The sequence below is a fragment of the Rhipicephalus microplus genome, chromosome 5, assembly GCF_043290135.1.
Source record: "Rhipicephalus microplus isolate Deutch F79 chromosome 5, USDA_Rmic, whole genome shotgun sequence".
NCBI lineage: Eukaryota > Metazoa > Arthropoda > Arachnida > Ixodida > Ixodidae > Rhipicephalus > Rhipicephalus microplus.
In genome coordinates this window covers 192,174,535-192,201,459 of record NC_134704.1, presented here as the reverse complement: position 1 = coordinate 192,201,459, position 26,925 = coordinate 192,174,535, and the positions used below count along the sequence as shown (strand labels likewise).

Sequence of the window (26,925 nt, the reverse complement as noted above, 5' to 3'; positions counted from 1 at the left end):
CTCTACAGAGGAAAGCAGTTAGACAACTTAATTCGGGGTATAATGTAGATGCGTCAGCTCTCATGTTAAAGTACAGAATTCCACATTACTGCCTTGTTTACAAAATAAAATTGTCGATGTACATATATTGCGAAATATCGGGAGACTGGGGTTCATTTAGCCGTCGCTATTTAAGCAGGAACACCGGCCACGACCTTCTTAAAACACACATAGTTGTGGAAAGAACACGCACAAACTATGGAATGCAAACAATACACTTCCCAATTATGAAGTTATGTAATGAGCATCCTGCAATAATTGAACTAGCACGATCGTGCACCAACTCAAAAAAATTCAAAATGAAAATTCGGTCCCTCTTTAACACTTTGGATAAATGCACTCTCAGCACGGTAGGGTGAGCTACAGTCTCTCATACTATTTGTATATATATATATATATATATATATATATATATTGTATATATATGTTTATGTGTGTGCATTGAAATAATTTATATTGTTTCTATTGCTACTGTTACGTCCAGCGCGAGCAGGACCTTGTCAGGGGGCTAACCACCTTCTTTTGTCCTGACCGCGGGCAATGCTTTTTGTACTGTTCGAAAAATGAATAAATAGAACACTGATAAAGGTGCAAAACGACGAAGTAGGGTCACAGTAGAACATAATCATGGAGGTGCACCGCAAGTAAAAAGTTATACAAAACAAACTGTCCATGCTTCACCTCGTCACCATTGTAGCGTCGTGTTTTGTGGCTCCGGTACCGTCATTTTTGCGCCGTGTCTTGGTACCGACGAAAGATAACAAGGAAGAGTGAACTGAAGCCCACTGACGCTGCCGGCGTGCCCGCCGGATAGCCACCACACGACGGAGCGCATTTCGCCGAAGAAACGTCCCTCTCGCGCCACAGCTCATCTCTAACTCATTTAATTAGACAATTATACACATGGTACATACCGATGCCAAACGAGGCGCCACATGACATCCAAACATAAACTGACATTTAAAACGAACTAAACGGAATAGCACGGCACCACAGTTAGTACACCGCGCGCGTAGCTCACATGCTTCATTACGTCAGGTGAGTCAGTAATGCTCATGTCGCCAGGCCGAGTGGTAGGATTCACACTATTATTTATTAAAAGGCGTTTCATTTGATATGCATGACGCCAGGTTAGTACAGCATTTGCGTTGCCCACATGCGTGATGACGTCACGTGAGTCACTAGTAAACAAGTCACTAGGCCGAGTGACAGGCTTCACGTTAATACTTTTGGAAGACGTTTTCTTTGATATCCATGACTTCAAGTTAGTACAGTGCGTGCGTTGCTCACATACGTGATGACGTCTTGTGAGTCACTAGTGATGAAGTCACTAGGCCGAGTGAAGATGTTCATGTTATTATCCTTTCGAAAACGTTTCGTTTGATATGCATGACGCCGAGTTAGCACAGCGCTTGCGTGGCTCACATGCGTTATGATTTCACGTTAGTCACTAGTGATCAAGCAACTAGGTAGAGTGATAGGGTTCAAGGTATTAATCTTTCGAACACGTTTCGTTCGATATGCATGACGCTGGATTAGTACAGCGCATGCGTGGCTCACATGAGGCATGATGTCAAGTGAGTCACTAGTAAACAAGTCACTAGCCGAGTCAGAGGGTTCACGTTATTACTCTTTTGAAGATGTCCCGTTTGATATGTATGACGCCAGCTTAGTACAGCACCTGTTTGGTCCACGTGCGTGATGATATCACGTGAGTCACTAGTGATCAATTCTCTAGTCCGATAGGTAGGGTTCACGTTTTTACTCTTTTGAAGACGTTTCATATATTATGCATGACCCCTGTTTGTACAGAGTGTGTGTGCCTCACTTGCATGATGGCGTCATGTGAGTCACTAGGTTGAGTCACAGGCTTCACGTTATTACTCTTTCGACGACGTTTGCATGACGCCAGTTTAGTTTAGTGCGCGCGTGGCTCACATGCGCGATGACGTCACGTGAGTTACGGGTGATCATGTCTCTATTTCGATAGATAGAGTTCATGTTACTACTCCTTTGAAAACGTTTTCTTTCATATGCATGACCCCAGGTTCACACAGCGCACGTGTGGCTTGCAATAGTGAGGACGTCATGTCATTCACTAGTGAGCAAGTCACAAGGTTGAATGTAAGGGTTTGTGCTATAACACTTCCGATGACGTTTCGTTTGATATGCATAACGACATATTCGTACAGAACGTGCCTGGCTCATAAGCGTAATAACGTCACGTTAGTCACTAGTTCTCTAGTCACAAGGCTGAGCGACAGGGCTGAGAATATTACCAATTCGAAGATGTTTCGTTTGATATGCATGACGCTAGGTTAGTACAGCGCGTGCGTGACTCAAAAGTGTCAAGACGTCATATGAGTCACCAGTGAACAACTCACTAGGCCGGGTGATAGGGCTCACGTTATGGCTTTTTGAAAAACGTTTTATTTGATATGCAAGATATCATATTAGTACAGCACTTACGTAACTCACAAGTGTGTTGAAGTCTCGTGAATCACTAGTGATCTAGTCACTAGGCCGCGTGATGGTGTTCACGTTATTATTCTTTCGGAAGACGTTTCGTTGAATATGCATGAAGCCAAGTTTGTACACTGCGTGCATGGCTGACATGTGTCATGACATCTCGTGAGTCACTTGTGAACAAGTCACTAGGCAGTACAATAGAGTTCAATTTATTACTCTCCTGAAAATGTTTGATTTGATATGCACTATTCCATGTTAGTGCAGCGCGTCCGTGGCTCACATGCCAGTCAGTCAACGAACTTTACTCACAAGTTGTCCCGAGAAGCCCCTCTCTTTAAGAGGGTGGGTCGGCTGTGGGCGGCATTCACGTTGTTTGATGACGTCCCGTGAGTCACTGGAGATAAATTGATAAGTCCGAACAGTAGGATTAACGTTAACACTCTTCCGAAGACATTTCAATTGATGTGCATGACGCTACGTTAGTACAACGCGTGCGTGGCTCACATGAGTGATGACGTCATTTGAGTCACTAGTGAACAAGTCAATAGTCCGAATGACAGGTTTCACGTTATTCTTTCCAATACGTTTCGCTGAATATGCATGAAGCCAGGTTAGTGTAGCGCGTGCACGGCTCACAAGCGTGATGACATCACGTGAATAACTAGTGATCTACTCACTAGGCCGAGTGATAGGGCCACGCCATTATTCTTTCGAAGACGTTTCAATGAATATACATGACGCCAGGTTAGTACAGCACGTGCGTGGCTCACATGCGCGATGAGTCATGATGTCCCATGAGTCATTAGTGATTAAGTCATTAGGTCGAACGATAGGGTTTCTAAGACGTTTCATCAGATATGCATGATACTAGGTTAGTACCCCGCATGCGTGGCTTGCATGCGTGATGGCGTCACGTGAGACACTAGTGATCAAGTCTCTTAACATAGTGATAGTAAGTGGCGCATCACCGTTCGAAAGGCACTTCATTTCATAGACATGTCGGCAGCTAAGAAAAGTGCATATTTAATTCGGGCGGAACTTCATCAATGTCGGTCACTACCGCTAACATACGAAAGTGCGACCTGAGTTAGCTGCCCTTTGTCTTTAGTCATCGCAAGTGTATCAGGAATCGTAAGCAATATTTTACACAAGCAAATTACTTTGATAGATATGCATGGCATTAAGAGTCCAAGTTTTAGGAAATAAAAAAGTACAACTTGCGCGACATCTTTCAAGACTGTAATTCACTCACGTGAGTCACTTGTAACTAGGAAACGTGCCTAGAAAAAGAAATAAAGGAGTGATGTAGCACAAATGGATGATGACGTAAATAAATAGCCTCAAATGATGACGCTTTTAGGTATTTTATCGCAAATAATACGTTCAATGATACGTAGAACCATTAAGGAACATTCACGGCAACAGGAATTAAAACGAAAGAAATTTGTATTAAAATGACAACCGCAAGAAATAAATCAAATGCCAAGTGGAATAATAGTAATGACACTGAGACTAAGTTTGCTGGTGCCTGGAATAATTATTTGGCCCTCGTAATAAAAGTGTTGGCGTTAGTATTAAATTGACTGGCGCCTGGATTAGTATCAATCTCCGGTGCTGGGAATTGTAGGAAATTTGTAGAAGTAGCTACAACAAGACGGCTTGCCGGGTACCGAATATAAATTTTTAGAAACACAAGTCTACTCAGGCACCTTCGCCACTTCGCGCGCTATGAGGTAAAGTAGAAACAATATATAATTTTTTGGACCTGAAGGTGGTTTACTTCAGTATTAAAAAAACATTTCGAAATACGTTTACGTGGAATTCGTATGAAGTTTTCTGTGCCTGTATATATGCCTTTCGGAGACTCTATTTCTGGGTTCTCCAGTGCGAAGATATACGCGGCTGTTAATGTCGATGCTGTAATATTGAAACTAATATGGCGTATAATTATACAGTGTTATTATCCTAACGTGTCTACATCACTGTGTGACTATAAAAATCATGGTGTTGCTCTGATTTATGAAAAATAATTTTTTTCTTTTATTTAAACTTACATAAATTCATGGATTAGATCGAGTAGCATAAATTCTTAGGCAATGTGTAGTGTTCTAAATATATAGGCTCCATTATTATAAAACTGTATAATATTTTTCAAACCACTCAATTCTCAACCAATCACCCAAAGTGGGTATGCGCCGCGGGCGATAGGTGAACAAAAACATTATGTAGGCTATAGTCACAGAGAGTTTTTCTTCGCAACTAAAGGTTGAGCCACTCCTCTTGGATCCAATATGCCGAAACGAAGCTCGAGTAGACCCAAGAAATAAGTAAAGTGAGATGTCAGGGAAAGCATCAAAAAAGCACCTTGTAGACATTCTTCGGCCCTTTCATTGTCACCGATTGTCGTTACCGACAGCTAAGTGGCTTCCGCGAAAAAGCAGAAATGAGGCGCACGACACGACAATTGGGAGAGCCAGCCATAGAATTTCTCACAGAAACTTTGTGAGAAAATTCATGACGGCAGGTATCCACAGCACGGCGTGGTTGGCGCCGAAGAAAAATCGAAACTGAAAATCTTGCACAACATTTTTTAGAGTTTCATGGCTGATCCCCCTTGGTGGGTTGCACCAACACTTCAAGGAACAACAAATCAACAGACAACAATAACCATTTGGTTTTTTTTGCCATTCCGAGAATCGAAAATAAGCCACCGTTAAAAAGGCTATAGTGCCTACGGCTTTACCGTATATTCTGGATAGTGTAGTGAGCCCAATAACATAAAAAAACATCTGCAGATTACGAACGAGTAGATCGAGGAAGAAGAGTGTGAAGACGTGCGTCTACCGGGCGTGCCGCGCTCCGCACAGCGATGTGCCGGGCCACCGGGGTCGCCCTGACCCTCGCATGCATCGCAGCACAAGCATTCGCACTTCCACAAGATGCGACCAACCCTCAGTGAGTGCTTGCAAAATCGGACTCTATCCATTTCAGTTGCGTGACGTCGTCATTAAAACGCTGCAAACAACGTTCGTTTTTAGATCTAACAATCCCGAAGAGTGATGGTGAGCAGAGCTGTGAGAAAAGCTCAGAGTTTTGCTCTCTGAGAGTATATAGCTGAGAGCATGCCCCTTTTTTATTTTGTTTTTGCTTGAGTACTGATTGCTGGAACATGGTTCTAACTTTCACAAAGCAAATACCTGAATGATAAGTAAATATTTTAGTGTCCTTATATTCAGGTAAACAAGATGTACATGAGCATGTATATGGTCACGGTAAACAGCGGATGACTTTGAGCGTGCTGCGCAACGTGACCTGAAGTAAGCAGTAAACATATTGTTACGATGCTGAGGCTGACAGGTTAAATAAAAACAAGCGTCTTTATTAGGGCGAACTTGTGCCTTCGATTCTAAAGACTATGGTCTTCAAGTACGAGTAGCCGAATGGCACAGATCCAACTATATTCCTCTTCCTTGTAGCCGGAGCGCCCGAACGCGTGGCGCATGCCAGCCGGGTCTTGCTAGTGCTGGTGCCACGATGATTGTGGCGGCCTACTTGAACGTGGCGAACCTGTCGCAGCATTACCCCTCTCCTCAGACGCATCGTCCCGATGCTTAAGACAGTTAAAAGGTACAAGCACACTCTCACTCGTTTTCCCACAATCTGTCAAGATAGGGCTTCATGCGGACTACGTGTATCACTTCAGGGGGATTGCAGCGTCTTGAACTCACGTTTCCAGCGAATCTGACTTCATAAGTGGCGTCGCGTATACGGTTGAGTACTTCATAAGGGCCGAAGTATCGGCAAAGAAGCTTTTTAGAGAGTTCGTGACGGCGCACTGGTATCCATAATTACACTTTGTCACCGGGATGATAAAGTGCATCACTGCGTCGCTTGTTGTACCGACTAGAATCGACGTGCTGTTGGTGGCGTATTCGGTATCCTGCCATTTGCCGTGCTTCTTCGGCTCTTTGCAAGAAGTCATCTAAGTCAGGTGGATAGCTACTTTCGTCCTGTAGTGGTAACATAGCATCCAGCGGGGTGGTTACTCTTCGGCCGAATACTAGTTCGAAAAGGGCAACGTGGGTTGTTTCTTGAACGGTTGTATTATATTCGAATGTTACGTAGGGCATTATTTCATCCCACTGTTTATGTTCAACATCGACATACATTGTTAGCATGTCGGTCAGAGTTCTGTTGAGGCGTTCCGTAAAGCCATTTGGCTGAGGGTGTTACGCCCTTGTTTTCTGTGATCGGTATTTGTCATGCGCATCAGGCATTGTATTAGGTCTGCAGTAAATGCGGCGCCCCGATCCGTAATAACCACGATGGGTGCACCATGTTTGAGCACTTTGTTATTTACAAAGAACTTGGCGACTTTGGCAGCCGTCGCATTGTACAGAGAGTCAGTCTCAGCATAACGGGTCAGATAGTTTGTGGCTACGACTATCCATTTCTTACCTACACACGATGTCGGGAAAGGTCCTGGGAAGTCCATGCCGACTTGTTGGATTGGGACACCCGGATGGTCTATTGGCTGGAGAAGGCCGGCTGATTTTGCGGGTGGAGTTTGACGCCGTTGACATTGACGACAAGTTTTCACGTAGCGCTGCACTGAGGCGAGCAACTTAGGCCAATTTTATTTCCGGCGAATCCTGGCGAATGTTCGGCTCACACCCTTGTGTCCAGAAGTTGGCTCGTCGTGGCATGCATGCAGAATTTCCTCTGTATTGTAGTGGGCACGTCTAGTAAAAACTTTTCGCCAATAGGTTCGAAGTTCCTCCTGTGAAGGACACTTCCTCGAAGGCAGGACGTGGAGAGCCTTCTGGAGAATATGCTAGGGACTTGAACGTCGAGACTCGGCAGGTGTTGTATAAGCGCCAGCAAATCCGGGTCATCTCGTTGTTGTTGAGCTATTGACAATGCCTAGAAATGGGAAGTCTTCCTCTTCAGGTACACTTGGATCGATGGGAGAGCGTGACAAGCAGTCAGCATCGCTGTGTTTCCTTCCAGATTTGTGCACGACCTCAGTGGCATACTCCTGCAGTCTAAGGCTCCATTTTGCTAGTCGACCTGACGGGCCCTTGAGAATTGCCAGCCAGCATAGAGTGTTGTGGTCACTGACAGCTCTGAACGGTCTATCATAAAGAAAGGGTCAAAACTTGTTCATTGTCCAGATGACTGCGAGGCACTCTTTTTCAGTTGCAGAGTAGTTTTTCTCAGCTTTTGATAGTTTGTGGCCGGCGTAGGCTAACACTTTCTCTTGACCATTTTGCCAATGGACAAGGATGGCGCCGAGGACGACACTGCTAGCATCGGTATGGACTTCAGTGTCGGCTGTCTGATCAAAATGGGCAAGTATTGGTGAACCCTGTAGTCGTTTTCTTAATTCATCAAAAGCTTTCTGTTTGCTTTCCCATGTAAAGGGCACGTCGTTTTTTGTTAGTTTTGTAAGAGGTTCCGCAATCTTTGAGAAGTTTTCCACAAATCGCCTATAGTAGGCACATAAACCCAAAAACCGACGCACTGACTTTTTGTCTCTGGGTGTAGGGAACCTCTGAACAATGGCTGTCTTTTCGGGATCAGGATGAACACCATCGGAAATAATGACGTGTCCAATCTCTTCGAAGCCAAAGTGGCACTTTTCTTGTTTGATTGTCCATTTCGCTTAGCGAATGGCTTCCAATACTGTGCGTAGTCGCTCTAAATGTTTGTCAAACGTTGCAGAGAATACCACCACGTCATCCAAATACACTCGGCATGACTGCCATTTCAATCCCGCAGGACAGTCTCCATCATTCGCTGAACGTCGCTGGTGCGGAACAGAGGTCGAATGGAAGCGAAGTGCATTGAATTTGTAGAGGCCATCTGTTGTTACGAATGGCGTTTTTTCACGGTCCCGCTCATCTACCTCTATTTGCCAATATCCGCTTTTCAGATCTAAGGAGGAGAAAATTTTCGCGGAGTGCAACCGATCTTGTGTATCGTCGATACATGGCAAGGAGTAGACATCTCGTTTATTTACACTGTTTAGTTTTCTGTAGTCGACACAGAATCTAAGCGTGTTGTCTTTCTCCTTAACGAGCACTACGGGGTACGCCCATGGACTATTCGAAGGCTGGATGACATCATTCGAAAGCATCTCCTTAACTTGGTTCTTGATAATTTCTCGTTCTTTCTGTGACACCCGATATGGATGCTGGCATATAGGCCTCTTGTCGTCTTGCATTATAATTCTGTGTTTCGGGATTGACGTGCGCTGGACCTTCGACGCCCTTAAAAAGCAATCAGAGAATTCTTTGGCCAAGGTGTGAATTTGTTTCTTTTGACTGTCCGGAAAGCTCTGGTTGGCGGTCACGGATGTGTCGATGTTGCAGGCCACTGGTCGAGTGGTTGATGTCGTTAAGCTGCATAGTTCAGTCGCCATACAGAAGTCGTGTAAATAGGCAATAGCCGTGCCTTGAGCGATGTGTTCAACTTCATTGGAGAAATTTGTGAGTTGGACGTCTGCACGGCCATTCTTCAAGTGAACAAGACCCCTAGCTACGCGGACACCTTTGCTCAAAAACAGCCCTACATTTGTATTCGCTATGCCTTCGCGGTTGTACAATGCGTCATTTCCTACGAGCACCATTATACTGCGTCGTGGCAGCACAGTTACGTCATCGTGAACAACGCGTAGAGCAGTTAGGCGGCGTTCCTCAGATTCCTCCACAGGTATAGCTCGTTCAGTAGAAAATGACAAGCTGGACCCACGCAGGTCAACTACGACGCCATTCACTCGCAAGAAATCCATTCCTCTAATGAGTTCCCTTGAACATTCTGGCAGCACAGTGAAATCCACCACGAAAATAAACCCCCGTATTTCAAGTCTTGCAGTGCATCTGCCAAGGGGCATAATAATGTGACCGCCTGCCATGCGTATCTGCGATCAACTTCAATGTGTCGCAACTTTGTTTAACTTTATCACCATCTTGTGACTTATCACTGAATAGTCAGCACCCGTGTCGACTAAGGTATTCAGCTCCCATCCTTTCATTCTCAACCGCAAATCTGAAGTAACGTTTTCGTTGCTGCACCCATCTACCGGAAATACACCGTCATCAGCCTCAAACCATTTCGGATGATCTTCGTAACTGACGTTATCAGCGGCCTCGCCTCCACAGGTCGCATGATTCAGTTTTCCGGGAGTCGACTTGGAGAGCGATGAACAGGCTGCCCTGAAGGTGCACGTGGGCTAGATGACCGGTAGCGCGTAGGCGATGGTGACTGTGACCGATGTCGGCGTAGAGGTGGCGAGTTCTGGGGCGTGGACAAGTACTCCTCAATCTCCGCTGGTCGTTCGCCGTTTCGGGGCACGCTGCATACGACGGAAGCCTCTTAATCCAGCCTGTCGGTAAGGACACCCACAATGAAAACACAGAGGCCTGCGCTCGTGATCACGCCAGACGTCACTTTTCCTGGGCCTGTGCTCAACATAGTGATGTGTGCTACGTGCTCCTGGGGGCAGATAGGTAGCTGTTGGTTCCCGTGGACGAGGTGCGCTGCGTGCTGCAGGTGGGAGAGGAGTCATTGCCTTCGCAACTGCTGCATTGCTGTGTACCGTGGGTTGTCTGACAACTTCAGAGTATGTTCAGATAGGTCAAACCAGCTGCAGCTCACGTTCTGGCTCTCGTATCACCTGCCTCAGTTCATCACGAACAACGTCCATAACAGATAGCGCAGTTGGAGTCTGGAGCATTTGCAGTCTGCTCTGTTCTTCTTTAAAAACCAATCTAATGAGCTCCCGCAGGGCTTCGTCGTTTCGCACGCCTCCGGAGAAAACCTGTGCAGATGCGCAGTTAGGATTCCTGTTGTAATGCCGAGCCCACTGTTCCAGTGTTTTTTCAATGGCCGTCGCTTCCGAGTAAAACTCAGCAATGATGCTTGGAGGGTTGGACGAGAACGGCGAACAGCTCTTGCTTCAGTCCGCGCATTGCATGGAGCAACTTTTTATCCTCAGCCATGTTATAATCCGCACGCTTGAAGAGACGGACCATGTCCTCAATGTACATAGCAGCACTCTCGTTTGTGAGCTGGTTCCTCGATCGAATAGCAGCCTCCGCCATTTCTTTCCGGTCTATGTTCGCAAACGTCGCCACCGCTTGTCGTCGAAATACCTCCCAGGTAGACAACGAGGTTTCATGATTTTCAAACCATGTCTTTGCGAAGTCTTCCAGGGCGAAGTATACGCGACGGAGCTTCTATCTTTTGTCCCATTCATTCAAGCTCACCAGTCTCTCGAACAGGTCCAACCAATCTTCCACGTTCTCGTACGAGTCGCCGTGGAATACTGGCGGCTGGTGCTGTTGGCTAAGGATCACTTGTGCCGGTGTTACCGGGCTAGTCATAGTGGTTTCATCCATTGTTTGAATTCCCCTTGGTGTGAAGTGAAGAGGACCGAACTCAGGTGAGTCACCTCGAAAACGGTGACTTGCCCTCTGGTATACAGGAGTCACTTCCACGGGGTTGATACGCTGGTCGTCGGGGCTACGCTGTCTTGAGCTCGCGGGGCTTCGATTCATAACCAGCAGCTCCACCAGAAATGTAGCGATGCTGAGGCAGACAGGTTAAGTAAAAACAAGCGTCTTTATTAGGGCGAACTTGTGCCCACGATTCTAAAGACTATGGTCGTCAAGTCTGAGTAGCCGAGTGGCACAGATCCAACTATCTTCCTCTTCCTCGTAGCAAGAGCACCCGAACGCGTGGCGCATGCCAGCCGAGTCCTGCTGGTGCTGTTGCCACGATGATTGTGGCGGGCTACTTGAACGTGGCGAACCTGTCGCAGCAATATGACTGGTTCAAGGATAGCTGTTCGGGCAAGTTGGTAATGCATTGTGCTAAAGGTTTTCTTTAAAATAACTGTTCAATAAAAACTAAAGAAAAGGAACAGCTCAATACACTTTCGACTGTGCTCTTTCAGCACGTTCACGCGCTCTGCGCGCGCTGTTGTCTGGTCGCTCTCCTCGTGCATCGTCACGTAGGACTTGCTCCGAATATTGAAAAGGATTGATTTATCCGTTGGGTTTAACTTCCCGAAACCACCGTATGATTACGAGAGACTCCACAGTGCAGGGCTTAAAAAATTTCGACCACGTGGGGTTCTTTAACGTTCACTGAAATCTGAGAACCCGGGTCTACAGAAGTTTTGCCTCCATTGAAAGTGCAACCGCAGCCTCCGGGATTGAATCCCGCGACCTGTGGGTCAGGCGCCGAGTACCTTAGCGACTAGACCACCGTGGCGGGGCATGTTCAAAAACATTTCTGGGATACAGGAAACTTTTCTGACGGTGTGAATATCAACGGAACCAAGAGCGATTCATACACAGTATATACCTTGTGTTTGAGGGAGTGCTATGTGCGTGTATTTGGTGGACAGCCGCATGTCTATGACATAGGTGAGGTGACTGGGCGAATTCCATATGCATGTTATCGGTAAAATGCACATTTTCTGCGGCAGACGTGTGTTCCTAGAGCTGTCAACAAACCACCACTGCCCCTTTCGTGAGCGTTTGTATATAGCGACTAGATTTCGATTGCATGAATGCCAGCTTATCAGACGGCTTTGCATTTATTATGAGGAAACTGTGAAGCGCATAAACGTACATCTGCCCTTTTGATTCGCTGGTACCATTGCAATGCGCAGTGATCAGTCTCATAGGAGTATCACTTTTTCCGAGGTTTTCATCAAAGGATAGGAACTTCGTGTCGTAAGTTCAATGCCACCTTGTATTTAAATGCAGTGTGTTCCCCGATTCGAAAGTCGCTTCGGTTGTTTAGACAGCTCGCTTGGCCTTCGTCATTTTGTACCATACCCATTAGAATCGAGCATGTTTATAATTACGCCGAAGTTGGTCCTTGGTAATTGCGTCTGATTTCGCAAAACCATCAAAAAAAATTTTTGCCACCTCGGTTCTTTTTTTTAAGCTAGTTTTCAAAGCGGCAGCTGTGCATAACGCGATACTCAGGCGCATGCAAGGATGAACTGTTTTACGTGCGAAAACATTGATATCATTGAGAGGAACGCTGTGGTATGAGACTCCGGGTTTATTCCGGCCATATGAGATTTTGTAACAAGCATCTAAAAGTATTTAAAGTGTAAGTCGTGACGACGACAAAAAGTGCACGCATACCGAGCGCCGCTTCTGTTCACATTGAGCGTCATTGCACCTTACGCTTGAATATGCTAAACCAACATGCCCTCGCTGCCATTATTACACCCGAATCTAAGCACACTAGTGTTACTGTATACATTTCGCTCCCATGGAAATGCAACTGGCGCATCCGATAATTTGAAAATCATGAGCTCGATTCTATCGAGCTCATGATTTACAAATTAACGCATGTGCCAGTTGTACACCTCAGCCTGCTAACTAAAACTAATTTCTTACCCCGCCGCGGTGGTCTTGTGGCTAAGGTACTTGGCTGCTGACCCGCAGGTCGCGGGATCGAATCCCGGTGGCGGCGGCGGCGGCTGGATTTTAGACGGGGGCGGAAGTGTTGTAGGCTGGTGTGCTCAGATTTGGGTGCACGTCCAAGAACGCCAGGTGATCGAAATTTCCGAAGCCGTCCACTACAGCATCTCTCATATTCATGTCGTCGTTTTTCGACGTTAAACTGCACAAATCAATCAATTAACTACTTTCTAGCAAAGTCTACGTGCATTAACGCTCAGCGCGAACACGCGACCTAAAACACCTGCAAGGCCCTAGGTACGTTATTTTAAAGCTGCAATAAGCTAAGAAACTCTGCTGCTGTCGCATTATAAATGGTTGTCTGGGAAAGCCAGTGTGCTAAGTCAAAATATAAAGTGGCGGTCCATTGGCTGTTGTTTGAGTTTGCAAACGCACTTTATTTTCATATGAGCCTGGCCATCACGTTTCTCCCCAATATTATTTGGAGATACTTTGCACGACAAACTTTTTCAAAGTGACAAGACTGCAGAAGTGTCGGCGATCTGCGAGAATTCACGCTGGACGCCTTTGCTCCTCGCATTGCTGCCATAGGAAACGACATGAGTGGACGTGCAGTTTTGAGCTCTTGATCATTTTAAAACTTTTGTAGCAGCTCACAATGCAGTAAGGGTGTGTGTCTGCTTTCTATGGTGACGAAGGAGTAGCGCTGATAGCATGCAAAACTCGAGACAAACGCCCGAAGGAACAAGTTTTTTGTGCGCGCAGTGGGAAACCCAAGCAAGCGCGGGCAGTCCGAACGACTGGAGCTTTGCCCTTTCTCCACTAGGGCAACGAAGAGCGCTGCGCGAACTTGAATCAGTCGTCTCCATAACGTCGGTGTATAGCTAGGTTCTGTCGTAGGAAAACGCGTGATGGCTGTCACTGCATTACGGAATACGAGCTCTTCAGGTCATAAAACTTTGTTAATAGCGTCATAGTGTTTTGGAAATGAATGAGTTGCTCGAAGTGCTCCCGGAAGCCTGCACACTCCGGGATGTCACCTATGAACGTTGAAAAGTGCATGCAGTGCGGCGTCCGGGGTGCCATAATTATTGCGGAAGCCTAGTGCTTGAAAGCCGTTGCTCCTGTGCTTTCACCGCTCGCAACTTGCACATAGCTGGCCAGTGCTCGTTCCATTTGTGAAATTCTGAATCATATATAGGCTAGCATGCTGAGTGCTTCGTATTGGTATTCCGCTACAGCTTTATACTCCTCTTCGATGCGTTCCGTCATAATATTGCCAGATTCTTTCCTCATGTTTTCTTATCGCCCCGTTTTACTGTCAGTAATTTTCAGCGCAAGCCTCGCCTACACTGTTTGAGAAGCTTCGGGCCGGCAGTGTATCATTTTGTTAAGACTACGCCCACTTCGTAACAGATAATTTTGAAACCTACGTCGCCGCTAGTGATATCGCTACAATATTCAATTGCAAGTGTATAAATGCCAACACGCTTCGCCCCTTGTCAGTTCATTAATTGTCGACGCCCTATGCGCCGCTATCAGTGCCAGTGTCTCGCTGTAACCTTACTTTTCTTTCACGTGGCCACAAGGTCGGCGCAAATTAACAGTTTTATTTTGACCTGAAGCCTGCTCCCTTCATTCACGTCACAACCCTGTGAAATCTGGTGGAGGTGCTGCTTCTTTCGTGTACCAGACAACCTCGTAAAGCCGTGAACACCGCCTATGTCACGAATAAGACACCGATGCCAGCCACGATCCCCGAACAAGCTGCAGGCAGCAGGATTTAACACCGGAGTACGGGTCTCTACAAGACAAGGCTCAAAAAACCACTGCCATGGCCTTGACCACGGCAATGATGACAGCTGCAGCGATACAGCGCGCGATCGTGGTGCAGCAGCCAAGGGCACCACCGATTTTTGTGGGTCATCGTTTGAAGACCCGAAGCCCTGGCTGAACACCTGTGACCAAGTGGCCGCCTTCAACCGCTGGAACACAGAAGAAGAACTCCGTCAAGTCCACTTTTATCTGGAAAATTACGGCAAGGACCTGGTATGAGAATCAGGAGGCAACCTTTCAAAGCTGTGATCTCTTACGCATCACATTCCTTTCTTGCGATGGGTCAAGAAATAACTCTTCACTGGTATGATTCGAAATCCCCCAAGGACAATCCCGAATCCCTATCGCAAGCAACATCAATCAAGAAGACGCAGAAAATGTGAACCTGCCAGTACTATTAGCAAACATATCGCGGAAGACAGCCCAGCTCTTCATGCTCTCGGGTCCGACGACCTTCGCGAAACGATACGAGCGATCGTGCGGGCTGAGCTGCATAAAAAATTGCCATCCTCGCAGCGTCAAGTAGACCCGATCGCCGACGTCGTACGTCAGGAGTTCGAACAATTTCTCTGGACACCTGAACTAGCGAAGCCTGAGGCACAAGCAGTGAGCTAAGCTGCTGTAGCCTGGTGCAACGTTTCTCCGCCGCTTCCATGTCAAGAGGCCACACTACTGCATTTCCGTCGTCAGACACCACCGCTGAATCCATGCCGTTCATCCGCCAGCCAGCGACACTCTCCGAGATACACCGACGTGTGGCACGTATACCGTTCATCCGCCTGCCAGCGACACGCTCCGAGATAAACCGACGTGTGGCACGCCCCCGAACACCGAACTCTTTGCTACCACTGCCGAGTGGCTGGCCACACCTGCCGCTGCTGCCAGCATGGTCAGATTGGACTCCGTAGTTTTGCCATTGACGCGCGCGTCCACAGCGGGGCGAAAAACCACGTGACATGGCCGACTACCTGACACCAGCGCAATGAACACCCCGAAGCTCTTTCCGTTCACCATCACCTGGACGCTACATGTCGCCTTACCAGTGGTTGTACACTGACCCAACTCGGAGCTGGTCGCCTAGCCCGTACTCGGAAAACGCAGTAACCGATGGAAGTGCGGTTGCTGTACGACGTACTGCCGAAGATCCTCAGCTGCCGAGGACGACACCTTGAAGAAACTTTAAAAACCCGATGCAAAGTCAACGTAATGCTGAGGTCTTAATGTCACGGCCAGCAGTCGACTTGATGACGCGACGTTGAAGCCGAGGTACAAAGCGTTGTAGCTGTGATCCAACACCACGACCTAACCGGAACGTGAAGCGCCGAAGTAGTGACCTCGACGTTCTCATCGACAGCCACAGCGTCACAGCTCTCTTTGACACCGGTGACGACTATTCCATCATCAGTGAGACGTTTGCTGCGAAGTTGAAAAAAAGTTAGAACTGCCTGGGAAAGCCTCGACATTCGTAGAGTTGGAGGATACCTAGTTACGTCGGCAGAAATCTGCACAGCCTGTGGCACCATTAACAGCCGGATTTATTCCGCAAATTTTGTTGTACTACATCATTGCTCGAGAGATGTCATCCTGCGCATGAACTTCATGCTGCTGTTATTGACGTGAGGACGAAATCGATAACACTTTCCACCGAAAAATCACTGCCGCAACACACGCCGTTAGGAAGGCACGTGCTGAAAGACCCGTGCTGGAGTGGTAGCACCCTAGTACTGTGCGCAAGATGGCTTCACAAGGTTTAAACGGGGGCGCCCAATCGCCATGAGTAAATAAATATGTAAGTAAAATAGCGCGCATTCAAATTAAAATCAGAAAAACAAAAAATACAATAAAACAAATTTATTGCTTCCTGACGGTATTCGAACTCGCCACCTTCTGATTTCGAACTAAGTACACTACCCACTACCCTACGCGAGAATGTTGTTGTTGGGTTGTACAGTGACTATCCGAAAAACGAGCCCCTCGACTTCATGTTTACAAGTCGCACAGTCAAGATTGACGCGATATTCCTTTCCTAATAACAATCGCGTCTTGATTCGACAGTGACGACCGGCCTCTGGGCATCGAATGACGGGTGGAGATTAGAAAGAGCGCAAAGTTTTTTGAAGCATCCAAATGTTATCTCTGAGTGATCTCTAATTGACTAGACGAGCAGCCACAGACTGTCGGCCGTTCATGCTTATAGTTTCTTTCCTTTGATAGTCGGTTCTCGCACTTGCTGCTGGTCAACAGGTACAACTGATTTAAAATGACTTTTTTGGTAGATATGCACGTAAACGAGTGAATATTGAGTTTCTTTTTTTTCGCGCAAGCGGCAGTATAGCAGTATACATTCGGCGTGCCCGATTACATATTTGTGGTTATATTGATACCTGTACCTAAAAAACCGCTGAAGAAATTGCTAGTGCAATCAACTGGGAAAGTATGCCTGTGTGTTAGCTCACTAAGGCGTACAAAAATTGCGTGTACTGGCTACTGCGCTCAGAAGGAAGCTTTCGGTGACAACCTGCGTTGCCGAAAGCACGACACAATGATCGTCATCGCTTCTTGTGCGGGCATCGCACACGTGAATAAATGGTTGATTATGCCTCAGAGATGTCTAAACTGTACTTTACAGTCATTATTACACTTTCAACTTGCTCTAATTACAGTAAAAAGCACTGGAAGCATGTACACTGACGCGGCCGGCACGATAGGCCTCGCTGAGACGGGGCACGGCGTAAGGCTGCTCTCGAAGCAGCTGAGTTGCGATGCTTGACGTTTCTGCATTAGAGCTTTGCGACATTTATAACTCAGTTACCTAAACTGCACATAAAGTATGTAGTAGGTCAATATATATCATTGCCAGATATGCATTTACGGAGTGGCGATACCGAGCGACAGCCGCTTTTCTAGCATCCGCTGGCAATTCACAGCGGGCGTGCCAGTGTACAGATACATGCAGTTATATCAATACCAACAATTTGAAAAACGCCCAAAGTACTAATGCAATCTGCTGAAAACTTGTGCCAGGGAGTCAGTTCATGAAGGTGTACCAAATTACAAACTGTAAATTGTGTGTTCCTACATATCAGTCAGAGAAATACCGACTAAGTACGCATGGCAGCTTTCGGTGACAGCCCGCGTAGCCGAAAGTGCGAAGCATCGATCGTCAGCGGTCCTTGTGTGAACATCGACACAAGGCGAAATGATTGATTTAGGTTCATGTATGTCTAAACTATACTTTACAGTTATTCTGTCACTTTAAAATTGTGTGTACACGAAGCAAGAAGCGTCGATAACATATACACTGGCACGGCCGGCACGACAGATATAATTCTCGCTGGGCCGGGCACTGGGTAAGACCGCTCTCGACGCGGCGAGTTGGAATGATTGAAGTTCCTGCATTCGCGCTTCGGAGCATTTCTAACTGTTACATGAAGTAGAAGGATAGGCATGGCCAGACATTCATTTACCTGGTGTGGTGAATTCGAACATCTTTTTTTCTAGCCTGTGCTGGGTAACCTTGCGAAGCGATCGAGAGAGCTCCTTTCATCATCATCATCATCATCATCATCATCATCATCATCAGCCTGACTACGTCCACTGCAGGACAAAGGCCTCTCCCATGTTCCGCCAGTTAACCCGGTCCTGTGCTTGCTGCTGCCAATTTATACCCGCAAACTTCTTAATCTCATCTGCCCACCTAACCTTCTGTCTCCCCCTAACCCGCTTCCCTTCTCTGGGAATCCAGTCAGTTACCCTTAATGACCAGCGGTTATCCTGTCTACGCGCTACATGCCCTGCCCATGTCCATTTCTTCTTCTTGATTTCAGCTATGATATCCTTAACCCCCGTTTGTTCCCTAATCCACTCTGCTCTCTTCTTGTCTCTTAAGGTTACACCTACCATTTTTCTTTCCATTGCTCGCTGCGTCGTCCTCAATTTAAGCTGAACCCTCTTTGTAAGTCTCCAGGTTTCTGCTCCGTAGCTAAGTACCGGCAAGATACAGCTGTTATATACCTTCCTCTTGAGGGATAGTGGCAATCTACCTGTCATAATTTGAGAGTGCTTGCCGAATGTGCTCCACCCCATTCTTATTCTTCTAGTTACTTCAATCTCGTGGTTCGGCTCTGCGGTTATTACCTGCCCTAAGTAGACATAGTCTTTTACAACTTCAAGTGCACTGTTACCTATCTCGAAGCGCTGCTTCTTGCCGAGGTTGTTGTACATTACTTTCGTTTTCTGCAAATTAATTTTAAGACCCACCTTTCTGCTCTCCTTGTCTAACTCCGTAATCATGAGTTGCAATTCGTCCCCCGAGTTACTCAGCAGTGCAATGTCATCGGCGAAGCGCAGGTTACTAAGGTATTCTCCATTGACTCTTATCCCTAACTGTTCCCATTCTAGGCTTCTGAAAACCTCCTGTAAGCACGCGGTAAATAGCATTGGGGAAATTGTGTCCCCCTGCCTTACACCCTTCTTGATTGGTATTCTGTTGCTTTCTTTATGAAGCACTATGGTAGCAGTTGATCCCCTGTAAATTTCTTCCAGAATGTTTATATATACTTCATCTACGCCCTGATTCCGCAGTGTTTGCATGACGGCTGATATTTCTACTGAATCAAACGCCTTCTCGTAATCTATGAAGGCTATGTATAGTGGTTGGTTATACTCTAAGCATTTCTCTATTACCTGATTGATAGTATGAATGTGGTCAATTGTTGAGTAGCCTGTTCGAAATCCTGCTTGTTCCTTTGGTTGATTGAATTCTAATGTTTTCTTTACTCTGTTAGCAATTACCTTTGTAAATAGCTTGTATACTACAGAGAGCAAGCTGATCGGCCTGTAATTCTTCAAGTCCTTGTCATCTCCTTTCTTATGTATTAAGATGATGTTAGCGTTCTTCCAAGACTCTGGTACTCTTCCCGTCAGGAGACACCTCGTAAACAGGGTGGCTAATTTTTCTAACACAATCTGCCCTCCATCTTTCAGCAGATCTGATGTTACCTGATCCTCACCAGCAGCTTTGCCCCTTTTCATGCTCTCCAAAGCTTTTCTGACTTCTTCTATCATTACTGGTGGGGTGTAATCTAGGTTACTGCTAGTTCTTATAGTATTAAGGTCGTGGTTGTCTCGGCTACTGTACAGATCTCTGTAGAACTCCTCCGCTATTTTAACTATCCTATCCATATTGGTAGTTATTTTGCCTTCTTTGTCCCTTAGTGCATACATCCCACTTTTGCCTATCCCAAGTTTCCTCTTCAATGCTTTCACACTTCCTCCGTTTTTCAGAGCGTGTTCAATTCTCTCCATGTTATACCTTCTTACATCGCATACCTTACGTCTATTAATCAACTTCGAAAGCTCTGTCAGTTCTATTTTGTCTGTTGTACTTGACACTTTCATAATTTGACGCTTCTTAATTAGGTTCGTTTCCTGGGAAAGTTTGCCAGTGTCCTGTCTAACTACCCTGCCTCCAACTTCCACTGCACACTCCGTAATGATACTCGTCAGATTATCATTCATTGTATCTACGCTAAGGTTGGTTTCCTCACTAAGAGCAGAGTACCTGTTCTGCAGCGACACTCTGAATTCCTGTACTTTCCCTCTCAGTGCTAGCTGATTCATTGGCTTCTTGCGTATCAGTTTCTGTCGTTCCTTCTTCAAGTCTAGGCGAATTCGAGACCGTACCAGTCTATGGTCACTGCATCGTACCTTGCCAATCACTTCCACATCCTGCACGATTCCAGGGTGTGCACTCATTATAAAGTCTATTTCGTTCTTATTTTCGCCATTAGGGCTCCTCCATGTCCACTTGCGGTTTTCTCGTTTTCGGTAGAAGGTATTCAGAATCCGTAAATTATTGCGTTCGGCGAATTCTACTAGTAGCTCTCCTCTGGCGTTTCTAGTACCGATGCCATAATCTCCTACTGCCTGGTCTCCAGCCTGCTTCTTCCCTACCTTTGCAATAAAGTCGCCCATCACTATAGTATACTGTGTTTTTACCTTACTCATTGCCGATTCCACGTCTTCATAGAAGCTTTCAACTGAAGCGTCATCATGGCTGGATGTAGGCGCGTAAGCCTGTACTACCTTCATCTTGTATCTCTTATTTAGTTTAATTACGATACCTACCACCCTTTCATTAATGCTATAGTATTCCTCTATGTTGCCAGCTATGTTTCTGTGAATTAGGAACCCCACTCCCAGTTCTCTTCTGTCTGCTAAGCCCCTGTAGCAAAGGACGTGCCCATTCTGTAGCACCGTATAGGCCTCATCTGTCCTCCTAACCTCACTGAGCCCTATTATATCCCATTTAACACCCTCTAGCTCCTCGAATAGTACAGCTAGACTTGCCTCACTAGATAAGGTTCTAGCGTTAAACGTTGCCAAGTTCAGGTTCCAATGGCGGCCTGTCCGGATCCAGAGATTCTTAGCACCCTCTGCTGCGTTGCAGATCTGACCGCCACCGTGGTCAGTTGCTTCGCAGCTGCTGGGGACTGAGGGCCGTGAGTTATTTGACGTAAGCATGTGGGAGCTCCTTTACGTTTCGTCAACTTGGCGGTAAAAATAATTTCCTGTTTTTTTAAGAGTGGCGTCCGGCTACAGGCGTGTAAACACTACAACTTGGATTCGTTACAGCAATATACAGCTCATGCAAATATGATTGGCTGGTATACGCGTGGGCATATGCGTAAAATGTGCATTATAATACGTTCGTGCGCTCGGTATCTGTTAGGGTAGAATCTCTCCGTGAAATCGAGTCAAGCGTTGTATATTCAACGATACCGAAACATATCACAACACGGACTACATTAATTTGAACGCTGTGCTGGTAGAAACAGTGCGCGCTCCAGAATTCAGCAGTGCTTCTCCAGTGGATATTCCAGCGTTTCCAGCACTTCACAGTGTGCACCAGCATCACAGAGGTTACGGCAGCACCCCTACCAGTGTCACACAGCTCATTCCCAGTGCGCCCAGAGAAGTGCCAGTGATCACCAGCGTCTACCAGTGTCTACAGTGTGTACCATTGCCAAAGAACGTACTGACATCACGCTGGCGACGTTGTTTTTTGCAATAGGCTAAGTCGGCATGCCTCCTTGCTCCGCAATTAGCATTTCCGTCGGCGCTCAAGGATCAACAGACATACACAGTGTCGTTAGAGGCGACAAGCATCTGTTGATCAGCCGCGAATTTTGAGTCACTAGAGGAATAGCCGAACTGGTTGGAGGGAAGGCTAGAGTGATGCTCACAAACTTAAGCAGCGAGTACAAGCACTTGAGAAAAACACATAGGTTGCGTACATCGCAGAGATACTGGAAGCCAGCAATGCTTTCGCGAGTACAAGTCTGCCTAATCTACTCCGATCTACTCAAGCTCTGTAAAGAGCTTTCGACGTTATCTGATGCTTCCGACGCGTAAGCAACAGCTCAGTAACTTGGTCCTGAAATACAAGAACTGCTTTTCGTCGTCATCAAGAATTCGACCAACCTCTTTTGCGAAACATCGAATCGTAACAGAAGAAAATGCCAGGCCACTCCATCAGAGCCCTTACAGAGTTTTGACGCGAGGAAGCGAGGCCTTAAAGAAACCTGTGGATGAAACGCTAAGGGACGGCATTATCCTGCCTTCAGAGAGTTCTTGGGCATCACCGGTGGCGTTAGTGAAGGAAACGGATGGAACCCTACGTTTCTGCCTTGACACTCGCGGACTCGAAAAGATAACAAAGAAGGGCATATACCCTTTCCCCCGAATAGGCGACGCCCTCGACCGACTCAACAACGTGAAATAATTTTCATCGATGGACCTCAAAACAGGCTCCTGGGGATACGAGGTAGATGAGCAAGACCGAGAAAACGCTTCCTTCATTACACCAGACGGTCTCTTTGAGTTCAGAGACAGGCCCTTGGTCTGTGCTCGGCACCTGCGACGTTCCACTGTGTTATGGACACCGTGCTGACTGGAATAAAGCAGCAGACTTTTGTCGTATACTCGAACAATCTCTTCTTGTTCTCCTGCATCGACAAGCGTTTTGGGTGCCTTGAAGCTGTACTTGAAGTATTCAAGACCTCCAGACTCACTCTGAAGCTAGAAAAGTGCCGCTTTGCATATAAGGAACTCTTGTTCTTTGGACCCGTATCAAACAAGCCTAGAACACGCCCCAACCCGCAGAAGACAAATGACACCGCTGAATCTCCGCCATCCGCCGACAAGTACGCCATGCGTAAATTTGTTGGTCTGTGCGCCTACTACAGGCTTTTTGTCAAAAATCTCGCCCGCGTCGCCGAGCCACTCACTAACCTTGCGCAAACCAACGTCAAGTTCAAGTGCATAAATGCCGCAGAAGGAAGAATTTCAAGAACTAAACGAACGCCTGCAGATACCACCGACACTTGTGCATTTCGACGAAGGCGTCCACATGAAAATCCACATCGATGCAAGCAGTGTAGAGATCGGAACCGTCCTGATGCACAAGATTGATGGTCTTGAAAAGGTCCTAGCTTATGCGAGCTGGTCGCTAAGTAAGGTGGCAGTCAACTGTTTTCCTAGAGAGAACAAGTATCTTGCCTTCGTCTGGGCTACCTCCACGTTTCACCCCAACCTCAATGGTAGGCATTTCAAAGTTGTGAGTGAACACTACGCCTTTAGTTGACTAGCTACTTTGATGGACCCTTCGAGTTGCCTCGTATGGTTGTGTTGGCAACTTCAAGAATTCGGTATCACTGTCCTTTACAAGCTGGAGCGAAGGCATTGTGACGCCGACAGCCTGTCCCGCACCCCCGTTGACCCACCACCGCAGCACAACGAGAATGGCGGCTGCTTCTCGGGAGACTTAAGGGTCGATGATTTTCAGAAATACTGTGACCCTGAATTCAAGAGGCTTGTGGACAACCTTGAGGACAAAGCTACCGTTGTTCCAATGGTATTCAAGTGAGGACCATCATCATTTTTGTTCGTATTGGCATCCTCGCCAAGAAATAGTTTTCGCCCCATAGAGCAAACAATCACACTGTGGTACCTTCAGCGTTCCGTCCAGAAATTTTGGATGCTCTGCACGTTGACCCGTCGGCTGGACACCTCTGTGTTTCCTGTACGCTCAGAAGAGTACAGAGGAAGTGCTACTGGCTAGGCCTTTTCGCCAACTCCACTCAATATGTAAAGACATTCCGGGACTGTCAATGACGAAAGACACCGCCAACTAGGCCAGCCGGACTTTTTTAGATCGTCGAGACACCTTACCAGCCGTTCAAGTACATCGGCATGAAAATATTTGAGGCGTTCCGGGCATCGAATTCCTGGGGCAACTGGATCGTCGTAGCTATCGAATACCTCACGCGATATGCCAGACAAATGCCCTCCCCAAAGGCAGTGCCACCGAGGTAGCAAAGTTCTTCGTCGAGAACACCGTCTTAGGTCCATTCTTTTGAAGGAATTTAGCTGTTCGGTGATCGTGGAAGCACTGTTCACAAGTTTTTCACGTATTGGTTTTCCCATCAAAATTTAGGCTGACCAGGGAACTGTATTCACCAGTGCATTCAGAACTACGTTTCTCCGAAAGTGTGGCGTAAAGCTGTGACACAGTTAATCATATGAACTGCAATACAAATGTGTACAGAAAGTGCAATCGGTAATACAGAGTACTACGTCCCTTGTGCTATGAGCACAAAGAGGACATGAAAAACTGTCTGCCTGCAGCCCTCTTTGCTTTGTGAAACATTCCACATGAGTCCACCGGGTTCACGCCAGTGGAGCTGGTTGACGACAGTACACTCCGTTTCCTATTTCGTATGGTGCGAAAGTTGTAAGAGAGAGTAGAAGAGAGCCACATCATTGTAGCTTATGTAGTAAAACTTCAAAAGTGTTTAAGCGTCACAGGTTAACTAAATCAGAAAAAAATGGGAGAACCACAAGCTTCGCCTTTAAGAGTTTAACGCGATAGCAGAAGTCGGCCACTAGTGCGCCCTTCAACCGCTAAGGGGATAATTAATATTATGTTTTATTACACACCCACACACACAAACGCGCACACGCGCACATGCACAACGTATCTTCAGTAATAGTACATGTTTTCTATCTATTGAACAGCAGTTTTATAACCACTTCATGAAAATATTGTGCAGTGTTATAGTCACGTGGTCCGGTGTTTTAAACTGTGCGTAGTCGTGACACTTCTATTCCTAAATGGTCACATTCTCTCCTCCGTCTTGCGTTGGTTACCTGGCAATCGTTCGAATTGTTCTTCTGTAGATCTCTTCCGGCCAACCGCCACAAGCATCGCCTTAGATCGGTGAAATGGCAACTACAGTACTTCACTTCTTAAAGAAATCGTGAGAATAAAAAGCTAAATCTATGCAAGTGTTGTGGTTTGTTGAAATGGCATTTCCTTGAAGGGGAATAAAGTGTCTTACAATGCCTCACAGACGGGAGCACATTATCTAGGGTTTGCTACTTGCTTGATGAACGCCTCTGCAAAAGCATGATATGTTTTCCGGTATATGAACAAAGTTGTCCACTTTTAGAGCTGTTGATAAGTTCCTGTGCATTTTTAGTGACGATGCCTTCACTATCGCAGTCTTTTTTGACGTAGCTTTATGGCCTCCCAAATGCACCTACAAGTCACCGAACGCGCTAGTTTTTGTTGTCACACCTGTCGAACGAAATGCGTTATTGATGCTTTCTACACTACATGACGTTTATTTGGTGTTTTTTTTTCTGGAGCGGCTGCACGAGGCATTATGGCTTCGTGCTAGGACATATGCTTGCCACGTGAACGACCCCAGTTTGGTCCCCAATGGGAACAAACATTGTATTTATTTTGTTCGATTCATTCTCTATTTTTCGCTCATGGACGATTTTTCGCTCACAACCAACGGGGCCGATGCTGGCAGCGGAATTCCTGCGACACAAGCTATCTAAGGCTATCACATTAAAGTTGTCAGACCCTTAAGCTTCTTCTTTAAGAGTTGAACGCGATAGCGAAATTCAGCCCCTATTGCATTGAAATGGCATTTCCATGAAGGGGCATAAAGAGTCTCAAAATGCCTGACAGATGGCAGCACATTCACTAGCGTTTGCTGTTTGCTTGATCAACGCTATAGAAAGGCATGATAAGTTTTCCGCGAGACGGACATAATGTGCATTTTAAGAGCTGTTTGAAAGCTCTTGTGTGTTTTTAGCAGCAATAGCAGCACTCTCCTGGCCTCTATTGGTGTAGGTTGTTAACCTCCCAAATGCGCCTACATATCACCCAACGGGCTTGTTTTTGTCGTGCCTTTTGTCAAACAAAATGCATTAAGGAGACTCCTTCCACTATATGACATTCATGTAGTGTTTTTTTAAGCATCTGCAAGTAACATTGTGGCCTTTTCTTAGAAATCGTGCTTACCACGCGAATGTCTCGGGTTTGATTCTAAATAGGACCGAAACTTTCTTTTTTATTTTATTTGCTTCTTTCTCTATTTGTTTTGCTCACGGACGATTTTTCGCTCACAATTAACGGTGACGAAGCCGACGGCAAGACTTCTGTGACACGAGCTCTGTAATACTATCGCGTTAAAATATGTAAGTAGCTCAAGAGAATGCAAACACGTCAATCGTAGCTAGGAATGCGAGGCGCCAAACTATTATTGATGAAGCTAAAATCGTGATCGTGCATCCCTCGCGGAAAAACAACATAGAAGTTCAATCAGAGGGGTAAGTGAAAGTAGCACGTACGCTTTCGGAGACAAACTATGCGTCGAAAATGTTAGCACGGGGAAATAAAATCAAGATTTACTATTGTAACCTTATGAAGCTACGTATCAGAAGAGAAGTGGTCAACACGTTCCTAAATGTACCCGAAGAAATAACTGACCGTTTCCCATGCTTGGAGTGACCACAGGCGGGAATTAGAGTGTTGAGGGAATTCGGGCCCTCTCGTCGAGTCGGAGAGTTCTAGAAGAGCGCCAGTTATTGGACCTGAAAGAAATGCTAATTGAATTTCATGAGAGCGTTAGCCTAACTCTCGGAAAAACAAATCTGATGACTTACGAAATTAAGTTAACCCTAGCTGAGCCATTGATATTAAAGCCTTACAGAGCTACCCCGAAGCAGCCCCACCGCAGTGGTAAAGTGGCTAAAATACTCGGCTGCTGAC

The 26,925-nt window shown here is 46.3% G+C and overlaps 1 protein-coding gene across 1 annotated transcript in view; it reads left to right on the top strand.

Annotated features, from left to right (window-relative positions):
* Window positions 1-5,330: 5,330 nt before the first annotated feature.
* The window catches only part of LOC119173296 (uncharacterized), a 1,087,060-nt gene continuing 1,065,465 nt past the window's right edge, over window positions 5,331-26,925 (top strand). The window contains exon 1 of the mRNA XM_075896327.1: window positions 5,331-5,463. Within this exon, the coding sequence (XP_075752442.1) occupies window positions 5,378-5,463 (86 nt within the window). The 5' untranslated portion in view covers window positions 5,331-5,377. The remainder of the gene's footprint in view (window positions 5,464-26,925) is intronic.